Raw genomic sequence first — 13392 nt, 5'->3', positions numbered from 1 at the left:
TGGCATTTCCATCTCTCATTCTAGATGTCCTATTTAATAATAATTATAATAATAATGATAATGATGATAGCATTTGTTAAGCGCTTACTATGTGCAGAGCACTGTTCTAAGTGCTGGGGGGGATACAAGGTGATCAAATTGTCCCACGTGGGGCTCACAGTCTTAATCCCCATTTTACAGATGAGGTAAGTGAGGCTCAGAGAAGTTAAGTGACTTGCCCAAGGTCACACAGCAGACGTGGCGGAGTCGGGATTTGAACCCATTACCTCTGCCTCCAAATAATAGTAATAATAAGAGTGATGGTATTTGTTAAGCGCTTACTATGTGCCAAGCACTGTTCTAAGCACTGGAGGATACAAGGTGATCAGGTTGTCCCATGTGGGTCTCACAATCAATCCCCATTTTACAGATGAGGTAACTGAAGCACAGAGAAGTGAAGTGACTTGCCCAAAGCCACACAGCTGACAATTGGCGGAGCTGGGATTTGAACCCATGACTTCTGACTCCAAAGCCCGGGCTCTGTCCACTGAGCCACGCTGCTCCTGGTATTGGGTTCTTTGTCTGTCATACCTGCCTCTTTTTCTTTCTTTTTTTTTTTCTGGCATGTGGCCTGAGATTTCAGACTTACAGGTTGCTCTTCATAGCCCTTATAACTTCCTTTTATACGGCTGACCCGATAGGGCAACTATGTGTTGTTTTAAATAACATGCCCCTACGTGAATTTACCATTATTTTAGGTATATAAGTCCTTACTGTTTTCCAAGCACTGTATTTGAAAAGGTGTGGTGAATGTGAAAAGAAAGTTCCAAGTCCCATGCCGCAGTCCATGCTACAGATTACTCAACTGAATTTTTATTCGTTGCAGTTAATGAAGAAGAACTAAGAAGACGAGTAGCGGAAGAATTGGCGTTGGAGCAAGCCAGAAGGGAATCCGAAAATCAAAAGAGGTTGGTTGATGGTGTATGTGAGAGATCTATTTAAGTGGCCATTAGGAAAAAGAAAATACCCCACTTGGTGTGCGTTTGAAGTAATATCTGCTGAAAACCCTATATTGGCTCTTTGCAGGTCCTAGAACCGCTCTTCCTTGCCCTCTGGCAGGTCATTGGCTGGTGACAGGGGCCTGTCATCTGATGTGGCTCTGAACTCTGCATTGCACCTCCTGGTCGCCATTCATTCATTCATTGTCATATTTACTGAGCGCTTACTGTGTGCAAAGCACTGTACTAAGGGCTTGGGAGAGTACCATACTGCAACAGATACATTCCCTGCCCACAACGAGCTCACAGTCTAGAGGTTCCCCTAGTCCTACGAGTCGCCTTGGTTGGCTCTCTTACCTCCAGCTTCGGACATATCAGTGCCCTGCCAGCTACTGGGCGTGGGCAGGTTGTTAGACTGGGGATTTCTCTCCGTCTCTGTCTCTCGCTCTCTCGGAAAGGATGCTCTGTGGCCTGCATCAGTGATGCAGAAGAGTTTGTCTTGGGAACAGGGGGCAGATGTAGAGCAGAGAAGCAAGCCTTGAAGCACCACTCTTGTTGAGAACCCAACTTGAACCTCTCCCCCTGTTTCTCCCTTAGCCTCGTACTCTACCATCTGCTTGCTTCGGCTAAGCCATTAGGGACTAACTGTGTCAGGGGCTTCCGAGATTATTTGGATGCCAGTCTCTTCTTCCCTTAGCAGAACTCTAGCCCAGGAGCTGAACATACCCTTTCTCCATGAGAAATCTGCCACCCCAGTCAATCAGTTAGTGGTATTTATTGAACACTGGCTGTGTACAGAGCATCTCCTAAGCGCATGGGAAATTGAGATGCAATAGAGTTGATAGATGCGCAACCCCTGCCCATAAGGAACTTACAATCTGTCTCCTGTATGTCCAAAATATTCCAAACCCGTGACTTTCCATGTGCCTACTCTTCTTGGGCTCACCTTCCACAAGAAGGCAGAGTTACATATTTGCTGTGATCACCCCTCAACCCTACCTTCCCTCTCACCAGCCTTTCTGCTTCAGCCTGATATTTTGCCTCAGAAACTCTTTTAACAGTGAAGTCCCATCAAAAGCAACAGCACCATCCGAATTGCTGGCACCACAGCCAACGCAAGGACTGAGCCTGTAGGAAGGTTGAGAACGTATTAGAAGGCAGTGGAAATGGAGATATTTCCGCCTTGCAGGTTCCATTCAGAAAAGGATATTTCTACTGGAAGTGTCCTCTCCCCCCCCAAAAAAATCGGCATCATGCAGAAGGGAGACTCAGCCAGTGACTTGATTCTCTTAGATTTAGAATAAATGAGAATGTAATTCAAGTAAGAGCTCGGCACTGGAGTGAGCTTATGCTAATTTATGGAAACCCACAGTTTATGAGTCTTGAACAAGGGGGATCCGCCTCCTCCCCCCAATTCTCTGTAGAATGGAGAAAGCTCATGGCATTAGATTTCTTAAATCCAAATGTAATTAACATTGTTCAAATTATCTGCATGTATTTCAACTGTTTTCTACACAGCACAATGCTATTATTTAATTGGATTAGGTTGATGGAGTATATAATTAGATAAGAGCCTAAATGCTCAAAAAAATCCGGGCCCTTTGATTAAGAAGTAGAGCAAATCAATATGTTATGGTAGAAACTCTTGCCTTTGAAACATTATTATTTTGAATTGAATTTTACCAGGGAAATTTTTGTGAGCGTCTTCTTTCTGGCTTGCACTGGCGTACTGCATTTCATGCAGGAATTTGCTGCATATTTTGCTCCATCTGTGACATCAGCTCTTGGTTGCTGTAGCGCCCACTTTGAGGTGTTTGTTTTGCCTTTTATTATTCAATTTCCATTTGCTCTGCCTTGCTCTCTGAATGGTACAGGGCAGATTAGGTGAATAAGAGGGTCCTGATAGAGCCAATTTCCTGTCTCACTTGGACCAGGGTTGGCAGCCTAGCTGTAACCTCGACAAATGACTGTTGACAAAGAATTTCCTTTCCAGCACCTTTCAGGAAAGCAGGGGGTGGCACAGTCTATCTGTTGCTTTTCTTTAGAGAATTAAAAAAGTGAGATAGAGGAGCGTGAGGTCTATTTCCTGAAAAACTCTAATGGGTCTTGGCATTATTGCCCATTCATCTGTACAGCTTGTTCTTAGGTAAGTGAGAGCGATCAATGCACTGTTCCAGCCTTCCTTATTGTTCATTCAAAAAGAGAGATTTAAAATATTACGTTTTGCTTTGTACTGAATTTGTGAAATGTCAGTCAGTGTCCATATTGAACCAACTGATGGTCAAAATTGTGTGGGATCAGAGTTGTTCATTAGTTAAAGCCCATCTAAGATCCAGGTGTGTCCCTGCTTAATCCAATGAGTGCACAGAAATTATTCATATGCATTTGTTTAATTTGGTTTTGATTAGTTCAGCTATTCCATATTAAACTTCCTTAGAACTCCTTAATACCAAATCTTGGTGGGCCTCAACAAAACACCGTAATCTCATATGCCTTTCAAAGTCCTCTGTCCAAAATAATAAAAGGAAACCTTCATAAATCAACTTTCCAAAATCGGTGCTTCAGAAAATGAATAGGATTGTAGTGTTCTTCACAGTCCTTTCTGCAGGTGCTCACTATTTTTAATCATTACATTGTATTTTGTTGAAATAATTTGAGACCCTAAATAGTATTTTACTGCTAGCGCTTCAGCCTGACTAAATGTGCGTACTCACTGCCCACCATCTCAATCCTAGCAGCAGCAGTAGTAGTAATAATAATAATAATAATAATGGCATTTATTAAACACCTACTATGTGTAAAGCACTGTTCTAAGCACTGGGGAGGTTACAAGGTGATCAAGTTGTCCCACAGGGGGCTCATAGTCTTAATCCCCATTTTACAGATGAGGGAACTGAGGCACAGAGAAGTTAAATGACTTGCCCAAAGTCACACAGCTGACAGTTGGCAGAGCCAGGATTTGAACCCCTGACCTCTGACTCCAAAACCCGGGCTCTTTCCACTGAGCCACGCTGCTTCTTAATTTGAGCACCCACTGTACCATTATGGGTACAGTATGAAGTACAAAACAAACAACAAACAAACAAACAAAACAAGTACAAAACAAAACAAGCGACACATTCCTTGTCCACAAGGAGCTTGGGGGGGACAGACCTAGAAACATTTACAGAGTGTTCAAAATAAATACTTGAATGTACAATTGAATAAACAAGTGCTGCTGTTGAGAATAAGTAGGTATGTAAGTGCTAGAAAAGGGTGTGTGTTTAATATGAATTGGAATGCTGGAACTAAATGGGGAAGGCGTCTTGGAGGAGGCGGGTCTTTAGGAGAGCTGCAGATATGGGAAGGGTTTTGATCTGGGTATGATGGGAGAGAGAGTGCCGAGCGAGGGGGACGGAGTGAGTAAGGAGATGGGAGGTTGGGAAGGACAGATAGAAATCCCAGTCTCTTGAAGTCATAAAAAGGTAGTTCCATATGCAGGCAGACGTGGAGAAGCAGCATGGCTTAGTGGATAGAGCATGGGCTTGGCAGTCAGAAAGGACCTGGATTCTAATTCCAGCCCCACCGCTTGTCTACTCTGTGACCTTGGGCAATCAATCAATCAATCAATCGTATTTATTGAGCACTTACTGTGTGCAGAGCACTGTACTAAGTGCTTGGGAAGTCCAAGTTGGCAACACATAGAGACAGTCCCTACCCAACAGTGGGCTCACAGTCTAAAAGGGGGAGACAGAGAACAAAACCAAACATACTAACAAAATAAAATAAATAGAATAGATATGCACAAGCAAAATAAATAAATAAATAGAGTACTAAATATGTACAAACATATATCCATATATACAGGTGCTGTGGGGAAGGGAAGGAGGTAAGATTGGGGGGATGGAGAGGGGGACGAGGTGGAGAGGAAGGAAGGGGCAAGTCACTTATCTTTTCTGTGCCTCAGTTACCTCATCTGTAAACTGGGGATAAGAGCGTGAGCCTCATGTGGGAATAGTGAAGCTCACTCAGAGCATTCGCATGTTCCATTTTTTAAGCCCGAAGGGATTTTGAGGCAGAATTTCTTCTGGGAAGAACCGTTTTTTCGACTGTTCCTGTTTGACTTGCAAAGTGTTGTGCATGACGTTTTTCTAGTCCCTGTTTAGGTCATAGGTCTGCCTGATATTTGCTGCTAAGTTATCTTGGGGTTTTAGTTCATAATAGATATAGCTTTATTTCTAGCTTAAGGACTCGCCTCCAGAAGTAGGAGAATAATATTTTCTAAATGTAGCGGAGCACTTTCCCTTGTACAGTTTTCTGAAAATTCATTTAAAAAGAAAATCCTCAGCACGCACACGGAGTATCACTCTGATAGCCTGATAGTGTTTTTGGTTGAATGGTTGGAAGTGATTGAATGTGAGATTTCAGTCTCTCGCAGATAAAAACATTCATGGGTTGATAGGTTCCCCTCATGTGTTTATCAGCTTGCATAATTTTTACTAGTTCTTTTGAAAGTTGCCAGTGCTCTTAGCCCTGATGCATGTGAGGACAGTAGCCTCAGTAAATTTGGTAATAGCACCGTAGTTTGTGATTTTGATTTTTAGTTTAGTTTTGTGAGAAGCAGCATGACCTAGTGGATAGCACATGGGCCTGGGATTCAGAAGGCCAGGGGTTCTAATCCCAGCTCTGCCACTTGTCTGCTGTGTGACCTTGGGCAAGTCACTTCACATCTCTGTGCCTCGGTTCCCTCATCTGTAAAGTGGGGATTAAGACTGTGAGCCCTATGTGGGCTGGGGACTGTGTCCAACTCATTCAATCATTGTCGTATTTATTGAGTGCTTACTGGGTGCAGAGCACTGTACTAAGCGCTTGGGACGTACAAGTCGGCAGCAACTCGATTATAACAAGATAACTCGATTATCTTGTGCTTAGATCAGTGCCTGGTACGTAGTAAGCACTTAACAAATACCATTATTAAATACCATAATTATTATCATTTTTATTTTTATTGTTATTATTAGTTCCAGTCCTCCTTTTCCACAGGCCAATTTCTTTAAGGCATAATCCAGTTTCCTTCAGGCCCCAGGCCTGTGGATTCATGTTGACCTACACAACAAATACATAACAAGTAAAATTCTTTAGGCTCTGGTACCATGTAGAACACCGATACAACATTAAGGTCCTAGGGTTCTAATTTTTCTAATTTAGAGCTTGGTTGTGCTCTCCGTAATGTCTAAGGAATGGACTAACTACGCAATTCTAATGGAAACACAAATTAAATGCCTTTAGAGTGCATTCTATTCCTGATGTGTTGCTGGAGCCTATGTTTTAGGTTGTAAATGGATTTCCATGTCAAATTATAATGGTCGTAGTCCAATCTGGTAAAACTATTTTGAGCTTCAGTGTGAGTAAGGAATGTCATGTACATGTAAGGTGATGTACTTATCACCTGCTCCCGCCCTCTAAAAATCAGACTCTTGGACAGACAGAAAAATGTGAGTGCTTCTGACCCCTAGCCTTTGACTTTCACCTTTTAGCTATAAAAGCAAGTGTAAGCTTCACTTCTAATAACCTTTCTTTGAGAAACCTAGGGAGGCAAGGGTATTTGTGAGAGTGTAATCGCCAAGCGTCGAAAAAAATTGTTTCCATTTTTACATAAATACAGTAGGGTAAGGAGGCAGCTCCTCTGTAAAAATGGGAAGCCTTTTGAGATTGGTTTTCTTTTTGAAAACTTGGTCAGTTTTTCCAGCATCAAGCTGGAATTTGTTTTTCAGTAGTATTTACTGAGCACTTCCTGTGTGCAAAGCACTATACTAAGCACCTGGGGAAGTACAACAGAGCGTGATCCCTGTCCACAAAGAGCTTACAGACTTCAGTTGTTGAAATCAGAACTTCAGCTGATTTCCGCTCATGTAATTGCTACTAGTTTCTACGTTTTTCATTCATTCAGTTCCTTTCCCTCAGTGAAAAGTCAACACATAAAGGAGCCCCTCAGAGGTTACAAAAGTTTCCCCAGTTGCCCCAGCCTAAGCTCATTGTATGTGGCAAATCCCTGATTTGATTAGGAGGTATTTCTTCTGGGGCACAAGAAAAGGAGTGAAAAAGGAAATGATTCGGCATTGGTGGACAGACTCACATCTAATAAAGCAACAGAAATTTATACCTTGATCACCACGATGACTTGTAGAGATCTCGTAGCACTGTGGGGTTGGTATATCTTGAGGACTGTGTTTTAACCCGCTTCGTTGTAGTCTTCCATTTGAAATGTAAGCCAAAAAACAAAGTTAAGAACATTCAGCTCCTTAAAAAAATCTGCTGGCAAGTAGATGAATATATTCAACTACTGTGAGCCCGTTGTTGGGTAGGGACCGTCTCCATATGTTGCCAACTTGTACTCCCCAAGCGCTTAGTACAGTGCTCTGCACACAGTAAGTGCTCAATAAATACAATTGAATGAATGAATGAATTCAGCCATTTCAGGAGCAAATATCTGAGTCCAAAATCAGGTCCTGTAGGGTCCAAGCTGGCTGTTCCTGGTGGAAAAACAGGAAAGTGTCCAGTTGGAGAAGCTACTTTTACTGAACATGTATACCCAAATGTTGGAAGTGGAAAAATCAATCAAGACAAAACCATAAAGAACAGTTACTTGTTTTATTGGCTATAATAGTGGCCATGAGGTTTAAGTACTGCTCATTCAATTAGGTTTCTAACTGAGAGTAATTGTGTTGTTTTCTATTATGAAATGCATTTGGTATTCGAAGCAATTTACACAAAGTACGGTTTGCGAATATATCCTCCTATCCAGCAGTAAACTGATATTTTGATAAGTGCTGTGGATTGGTACTTCTAGACTGTGAGCCCGTTGTTGGGTAGGGACCGTCTCTATATGTTGCCAACTTGTACTTCCCAAGCGCTTAGTACAGTGCTCTGCACACAGTAAGCACTCAATAAATGCGATTGAATGAATGAATTTCATATTTTGGTTATCTAGAATGTGCTTGGATAATCCATGCCGGGGCTTTCCGCTATTAATTAGTAATGATAACAATAATGATAGTAATATTTATTAAGTGCTTACTATATACCAAGCGCTGTTCTGAGCACTGGATGGATATAAAACTGAGAGCTCACCTCCTCCAGGAGGCCTTCCCAGACTGAGCCCCTTCCTTCCTCTCCCCCTCGTCCCCCTCTCCATCCCCCCATCTTAACTCCTTCCCTTCCCCACAGCACCTGTATATATGGATATATGTTTGTACATATTTATTACTCTTTTTATTTATTTATTTATTTATTTTACTTGTATATATCTATTCAATTTATTTTGTTTTGTTAGTATGTTTAGTTTTGTTCTCTGTCTTCCCCTTTTAGACTGTGAGCCCACTGTTGGGTAGGGACTGTCTCTATATGTTGCCAACTTGTACTTCCCAAGCGCTTAGTACAGTGCTCTGCACACAGTAAGCGCTCAATAAATACGATTGATTGATTGATTGATAAAACAAATCAGGTCAGACACAGTCCCTGTTTCACATGGGGCTCACAGTCTAAGTAGGCGGGAGAACAGGTATTAAATCCCCCTTTTCCAGAAGAGGAAACTGAGTCACAGAGAAGTTACACAGCTTGCCCAGGGTCACACAGCAGGCAAGCAGCAGAGCCAGGATTATAACCCAGGTCCTCTGACCTCCCGGCCTCTGCCATTCGGCTTTCCCAAAACAACTGTCCGCTACAGTAGCGAGTGTTACATCGTGTAACATTTCCCTGATTAAAACTGTGAATTTTGTCACAGTTGATTGACAGGGTGGTGAGGCCAAGTGGTTCAGCATTCTAACTAGGGTCAGCTGTGGAGTCTGTTCTTGAATTTCATAGCTTCCAAATTCCAGGCCCGCTGCTTTCCCTTTTGAACTGTGCTGATTTCTCAGAGAATAATGCTGTTTGGTGTCACAATTGATTATATTGCATTTTCTCAGGATCAGGTGGTTTCAGAAACACTTGTTTCATCTTCATATCACAGCTTCACACGGAATGTTGGTTAGGATTACTAATTACTATTAGGTAAGTATTCCATTTTGCCAAGGGAGAAAGGGACCTAGAACAGTTTCTTTCCATGCTTACCAAATACAGGTTTTTAAGCCCCATTCCTCTCTGCGATGCAAGATATCATTGTGAGTTTTCAGTGAAGATGTTTTTCCGTGCAAAGAAGCAAAGGATACCAGTGTACCACTGCTAAATCGCTCCCATGCCATTTGCACATATTTCAATAAAGGAATTCAATATTCTAGCTCTGAAGGCAAAATGTCAGGACAGCTAATTTTTGAAATTGATTTTTCAACATATATAGTTGACGGTAAATGCAGTTACTTACGTAGATGCATTCACTACCGTTAAAGGATAACCGAACAGTTTTGGGCACCACCAGTCAAAGTCAGAAGCAGACGGGCCCAGAGCTGGAATAAGAATAAGAAAATTGGGAGGAGGGTTCCCAAGATTTAAGAAAGCCTCAGGCTTTACGGATGGTGGAGAGGAGTGCGATCTCTCCTTCCTGTCAGTCGGTTCTTGGACGTTATTTCTGATGTAAATTTTATTTCTTTGTGATCTCTGGGCTAGGATAATTTATGCATTTCCCTGAGTGCAGAAGACATATACGCTGCTCCACTGAGTTGTGCAGATTTCTCAGCAGAACTCAACGGAGCAGGTGCGTCTCTCTGACCAGAAGCAGATATTCATCTCTAAAGTTCATGAGGCGTGGTACCATCTGGTTCAGCGTAGACCCCCTCTGTGCCATCAAGACAAATGGTCCCAATTACACCACAAAATGCTTTATTGTCACACTAACAGCAAGTTCAAACTTCCACGACTGTTGAGATGCACACAGACCCATGCTTTTTTCAAGTCCCGGTCCCAAGTGTCAGAGCTTAGCTTCACCTACCGATTCCCAAGAAAGCTCAGTTAATGCTGTGACAGCTTTCTTCTTCTTGGACAAATTAAATAAATAGCAACACTAACAAGGTGGCATTTTATTGACTATGGGTTTGTAGCATCATACCAGGTAAATATTTTTTCTCCTTGCTATTTTTTTTTTTAGTAAAAAACAATGTGTGCATTACCAAATGAGAAGCGGCGTGGCTCAGTGGAAAGAGCCTGGGCTTTGGAGTCAGAGGTCATGGGTTCAAATCCCGGCTCCGCCAATTGTCAGCTGTGTGACTTTGGGCAAGTCACATCACTTCTCTGTGCTGCAGTTCCCTTATCTGTAAAATGGAGATTAAGACTGGAAGCCCCCCGTGGGACAACCTGTATATATGTATATATGTTTGTACGTATTTATTACTCTATTTGTACATATTTATTCTATTTATTTTGTTAATATGTTTTGTTGTGTTGTCTGTCTCCCCCTTCTAGACTGTGAGCCCGCTGTTGGATAGGGACCATCTCTATATGTTGCCAACTTGTACTTCCCAAGCGCTTATTACAATGCTCTGCACACAGTAAGCGCTCAATAAATACGATTGAATGAATGAATGACAACCTGATCACCTTGTAATCTCCCCAGCACTTAGAACAGTGCTTGGCACATAGCGCTTAATAAATGCAATTATTATTATTATTAATAATAAATGAATTTAATTTTTTTGAATTGTATGGAATTTAAGTGCCTTCCGTGTGCCGGGCACTGTACTAAGCGCTGGGGTAGATTCAGGCTCATCAGTTTGGACACAGTATGTGTTCCACGTGGGACTCACAGTCTTCATCCCTGTTTTATAAATTAGGTAAGTAAGGCCCAGAAAATTAAGTGCCTTGCCCAAGGTGTCACAGCAGACAGGTGAAAAACGGCGGGTCCTTCTGATTTCCAGGCCTGTGCTCTATCTGTTTGGCCACACTGCTTCTCAGTGCATTTTATGCATGTAGATCTTGGTGTATCCAATAAAATACACTCCAGTCACTGATCTTCTTTTATTCTTTCTTTTCTCTTAATCATCAATTGATTTCTATTTTATTTGAAACACATGGAGAAGCCATTGACTATAGAAACGATTAAGCCGACAGGTTTAATGCCTTCATGATATTTCAAAGGCAGAATTAGAGTTTAATACTGCTATATTTGGGCTTATTCTGTATTACACAGATGTTTTCTTTCTGAGAAAGGCACCGATGTACCTTTATTTTTCATTAAAAATCCTACTCCCTATTCAGGGTGATGTTTGATTTGACTACAAGTACTGCATTAGTAGAACATCCTTAACCCAGCTAGGAAAATCTTCATTGAAAACACCCAATGATATTTTGCATAGCAGAGAGAAATGGGGTTCAAAAACCTGCTGTTAGTAAGCATATTATGAAACTGCTCTAGGTCCCTTCTCCATTAGCAAAATGGAATACTTATGTAAGCATTTCCTAACCAACATTAGGTGCGAAGGTGTGATGTGAAGATGAAGCTAGCCTTTATAAAACCACCTATTTTCCAAAAAAAAATGCAGTATAATCAACAGTGACACCAAAATGTATTGTTTTCTGAGAAATAAGCACAGTTGAAAAGAGAAGGCAGCTCCTTAAAACATTTTTTTAAGTTAAAAAGTTAACCGTTAAAAGTTTTGATCTGATTTTCTCCTTCTGGAGAAAATGTGTGTGTTGGCAGAAATGCTGATAAAATATTAATAAAAGACCTTTCCCAAAGACTCTTACACTGTGGTTCAATTGTAGAGTTTATAAAATTTTTCTTACGGGAGAAGGACTCTTTTTAGATTGAAAGTGGGATTGTTCAGAAATCCAGGGGTGTTTCTTGGATGGGTAGATGGGTTAAAAGGAAAAAAAAAGCCAATGAAAACTCCTAATTTCATCTATGAAATACTCGTCATTACTATTCCATGCAGATGTGCTGATTTGAATTTTAAAAATTATACAAAATAGCTCTTCCTAGGAAAAGTAATAGTTGAATCATTTTTCCAGCTTATCAGTAATGTGCCTGTGCACATACATGTACAGCTGTTGGAGTCTTTCACATCCAGTTGTAGTCATGTAGTTTGCTAAAAAGTTCATCTTTTCATTTTTTGGCACATTTAATTTTATCTGTCAAACAGAACTCATAAAACGTGGCAATCAGCTTTAAATGAATTCAGCGGTAAAGAGTTAAAAAAAATTATTTTTTAATTCATAAGACTATTCTTTGAAACAAGTCATTTTGACAAGACTCTGTCAGCTATATAGAGACCGAAAATTAGAAGCCCCATAGATTTTTGTTATCACTTGGAAGAAGTGGACCTTTTTCACAAATACATACGTCAGAACCACTGTTCAATTTCGAGAAATTAAAAATGCAAAAATACACGTGTCTCCCCCGCCCCACCCTCCATGCTTATCTTTTGTTGCTCTCTAAATCTCTTCTGTTCTCCTTCCCCCCACCATTCATCACTAAGAGTGCTGTTGATTGTGGAGCATATACACAAGTGCGTTATGCAGCACTCTTTCATTGAGAGTCTGCCGCGATAGTGAACCCACCTAAATTATCGTGGCTGTTTCCAGGTGTGCTCAAAACACTACCCATGTAGGTGCATAAAGGAGGAGGTTAAAAAAACTAAAGGAACAATTCCTCATTTGTAATTATGTTATTAATTAGCATCTAATCCTTTTGAGCCATGGATTAAAGAAACAGAATAAGGCTGGTGTGATAAAAATGGGAATAGGGTTGGTTAAGAAACCAATTCAAGCTCGTTGCTCTACAGATACGAAAAGGGTGATACTTTCACCGTGCAAACCACACCGTTGGATTTCATCTTCAAGGAGAGCCCAGCTCCAGCTACTAAATAAAATTCCCCAATGCCTTATTACCAGTGGTGATATTGATAACCTATATGTGACTCCTCTGCACTATAAATACCCCTGATTGATCGTTTCTGCCAACTGTAGATGTAATTCCAATATAATACTTAGATTATATACTAAGTATTATATTGTATATATATACAATATTATATATGTATGTATGTATATATATAGTATATATATAGTATATATACTATACACTAAAACAAATAAATAAATATTTATTTATTTATTTTACTTGTGCATATCTATTCTATTCATTTTATTTTGTTAATATGTTTGGTTTTGTTCTCTGTCTCCCCCTTCTAGACTGTGAGCCCAGTGTTGGGTAGGGACTGTCTCTATATGTTGCCAACTTGTACTTCCCAAGCGCTTAGTACAGTGCTCTGCACACAGTAAGCGCTCAATAAATACGATTGATTGATTGATTGAAATAATTCCAAAGGCCTGTCATAATTGGTTGGCTGAGAATACACTCAAACCCATCGTTTTTGAAAATCTGGCCGTTCCAGTTCACTGTAGACCTGGGAGATGAAGCCTGAGCTACTCCCATTTTAAAGCTGGAGGCAATTGCGGTAAATTTTGCAAGTTGCATTTTCCGTTGTCCAGACAGAAGTACGCTATT

The 13392-nt window shown here is 40.9% G+C and overlaps 1 protein-coding gene across 2 annotated transcripts in view; it reads left to right on the top strand.

Moving 5' to 3' along the window:
- Positions 1 to 13392, top strand: part of CHCHD3 (coiled-coil-helix-coiled-coil-helix domain containing 3) — a 215007-nt gene that overhangs the window by 30960 nt on the left and 170655 nt on the right. For both annotated transcript variants that reach the window (XM_038752093.1, XM_038752092.1), the window contains exon 3: positions 866 to 947. In XM_038752093.1, the coding sequence (XP_038608021.1) occupies positions 866 to 947 (82 nt within the window). The remainder of the gene's footprint in view (positions 1 to 865; positions 948 to 13392) is intronic.

The sequence above is a fragment of the Tachyglossus aculeatus genome, chromosome 10 (genome assembly GCF_015852505.1).
Source record: "Tachyglossus aculeatus isolate mTacAcu1 chromosome 10, mTacAcu1.pri, whole genome shotgun sequence".
In the NCBI taxonomy this organism is placed as follows: domain Eukaryota; kingdom Metazoa; phylum Chordata; class Mammalia; order Monotremata; family Tachyglossidae; genus Tachyglossus; species Tachyglossus aculeatus.
The sequence above is the reverse complement of the archived record's forward strand: the minus strand, read 5'-3'. Positions and strand labels throughout refer to the sequence as shown.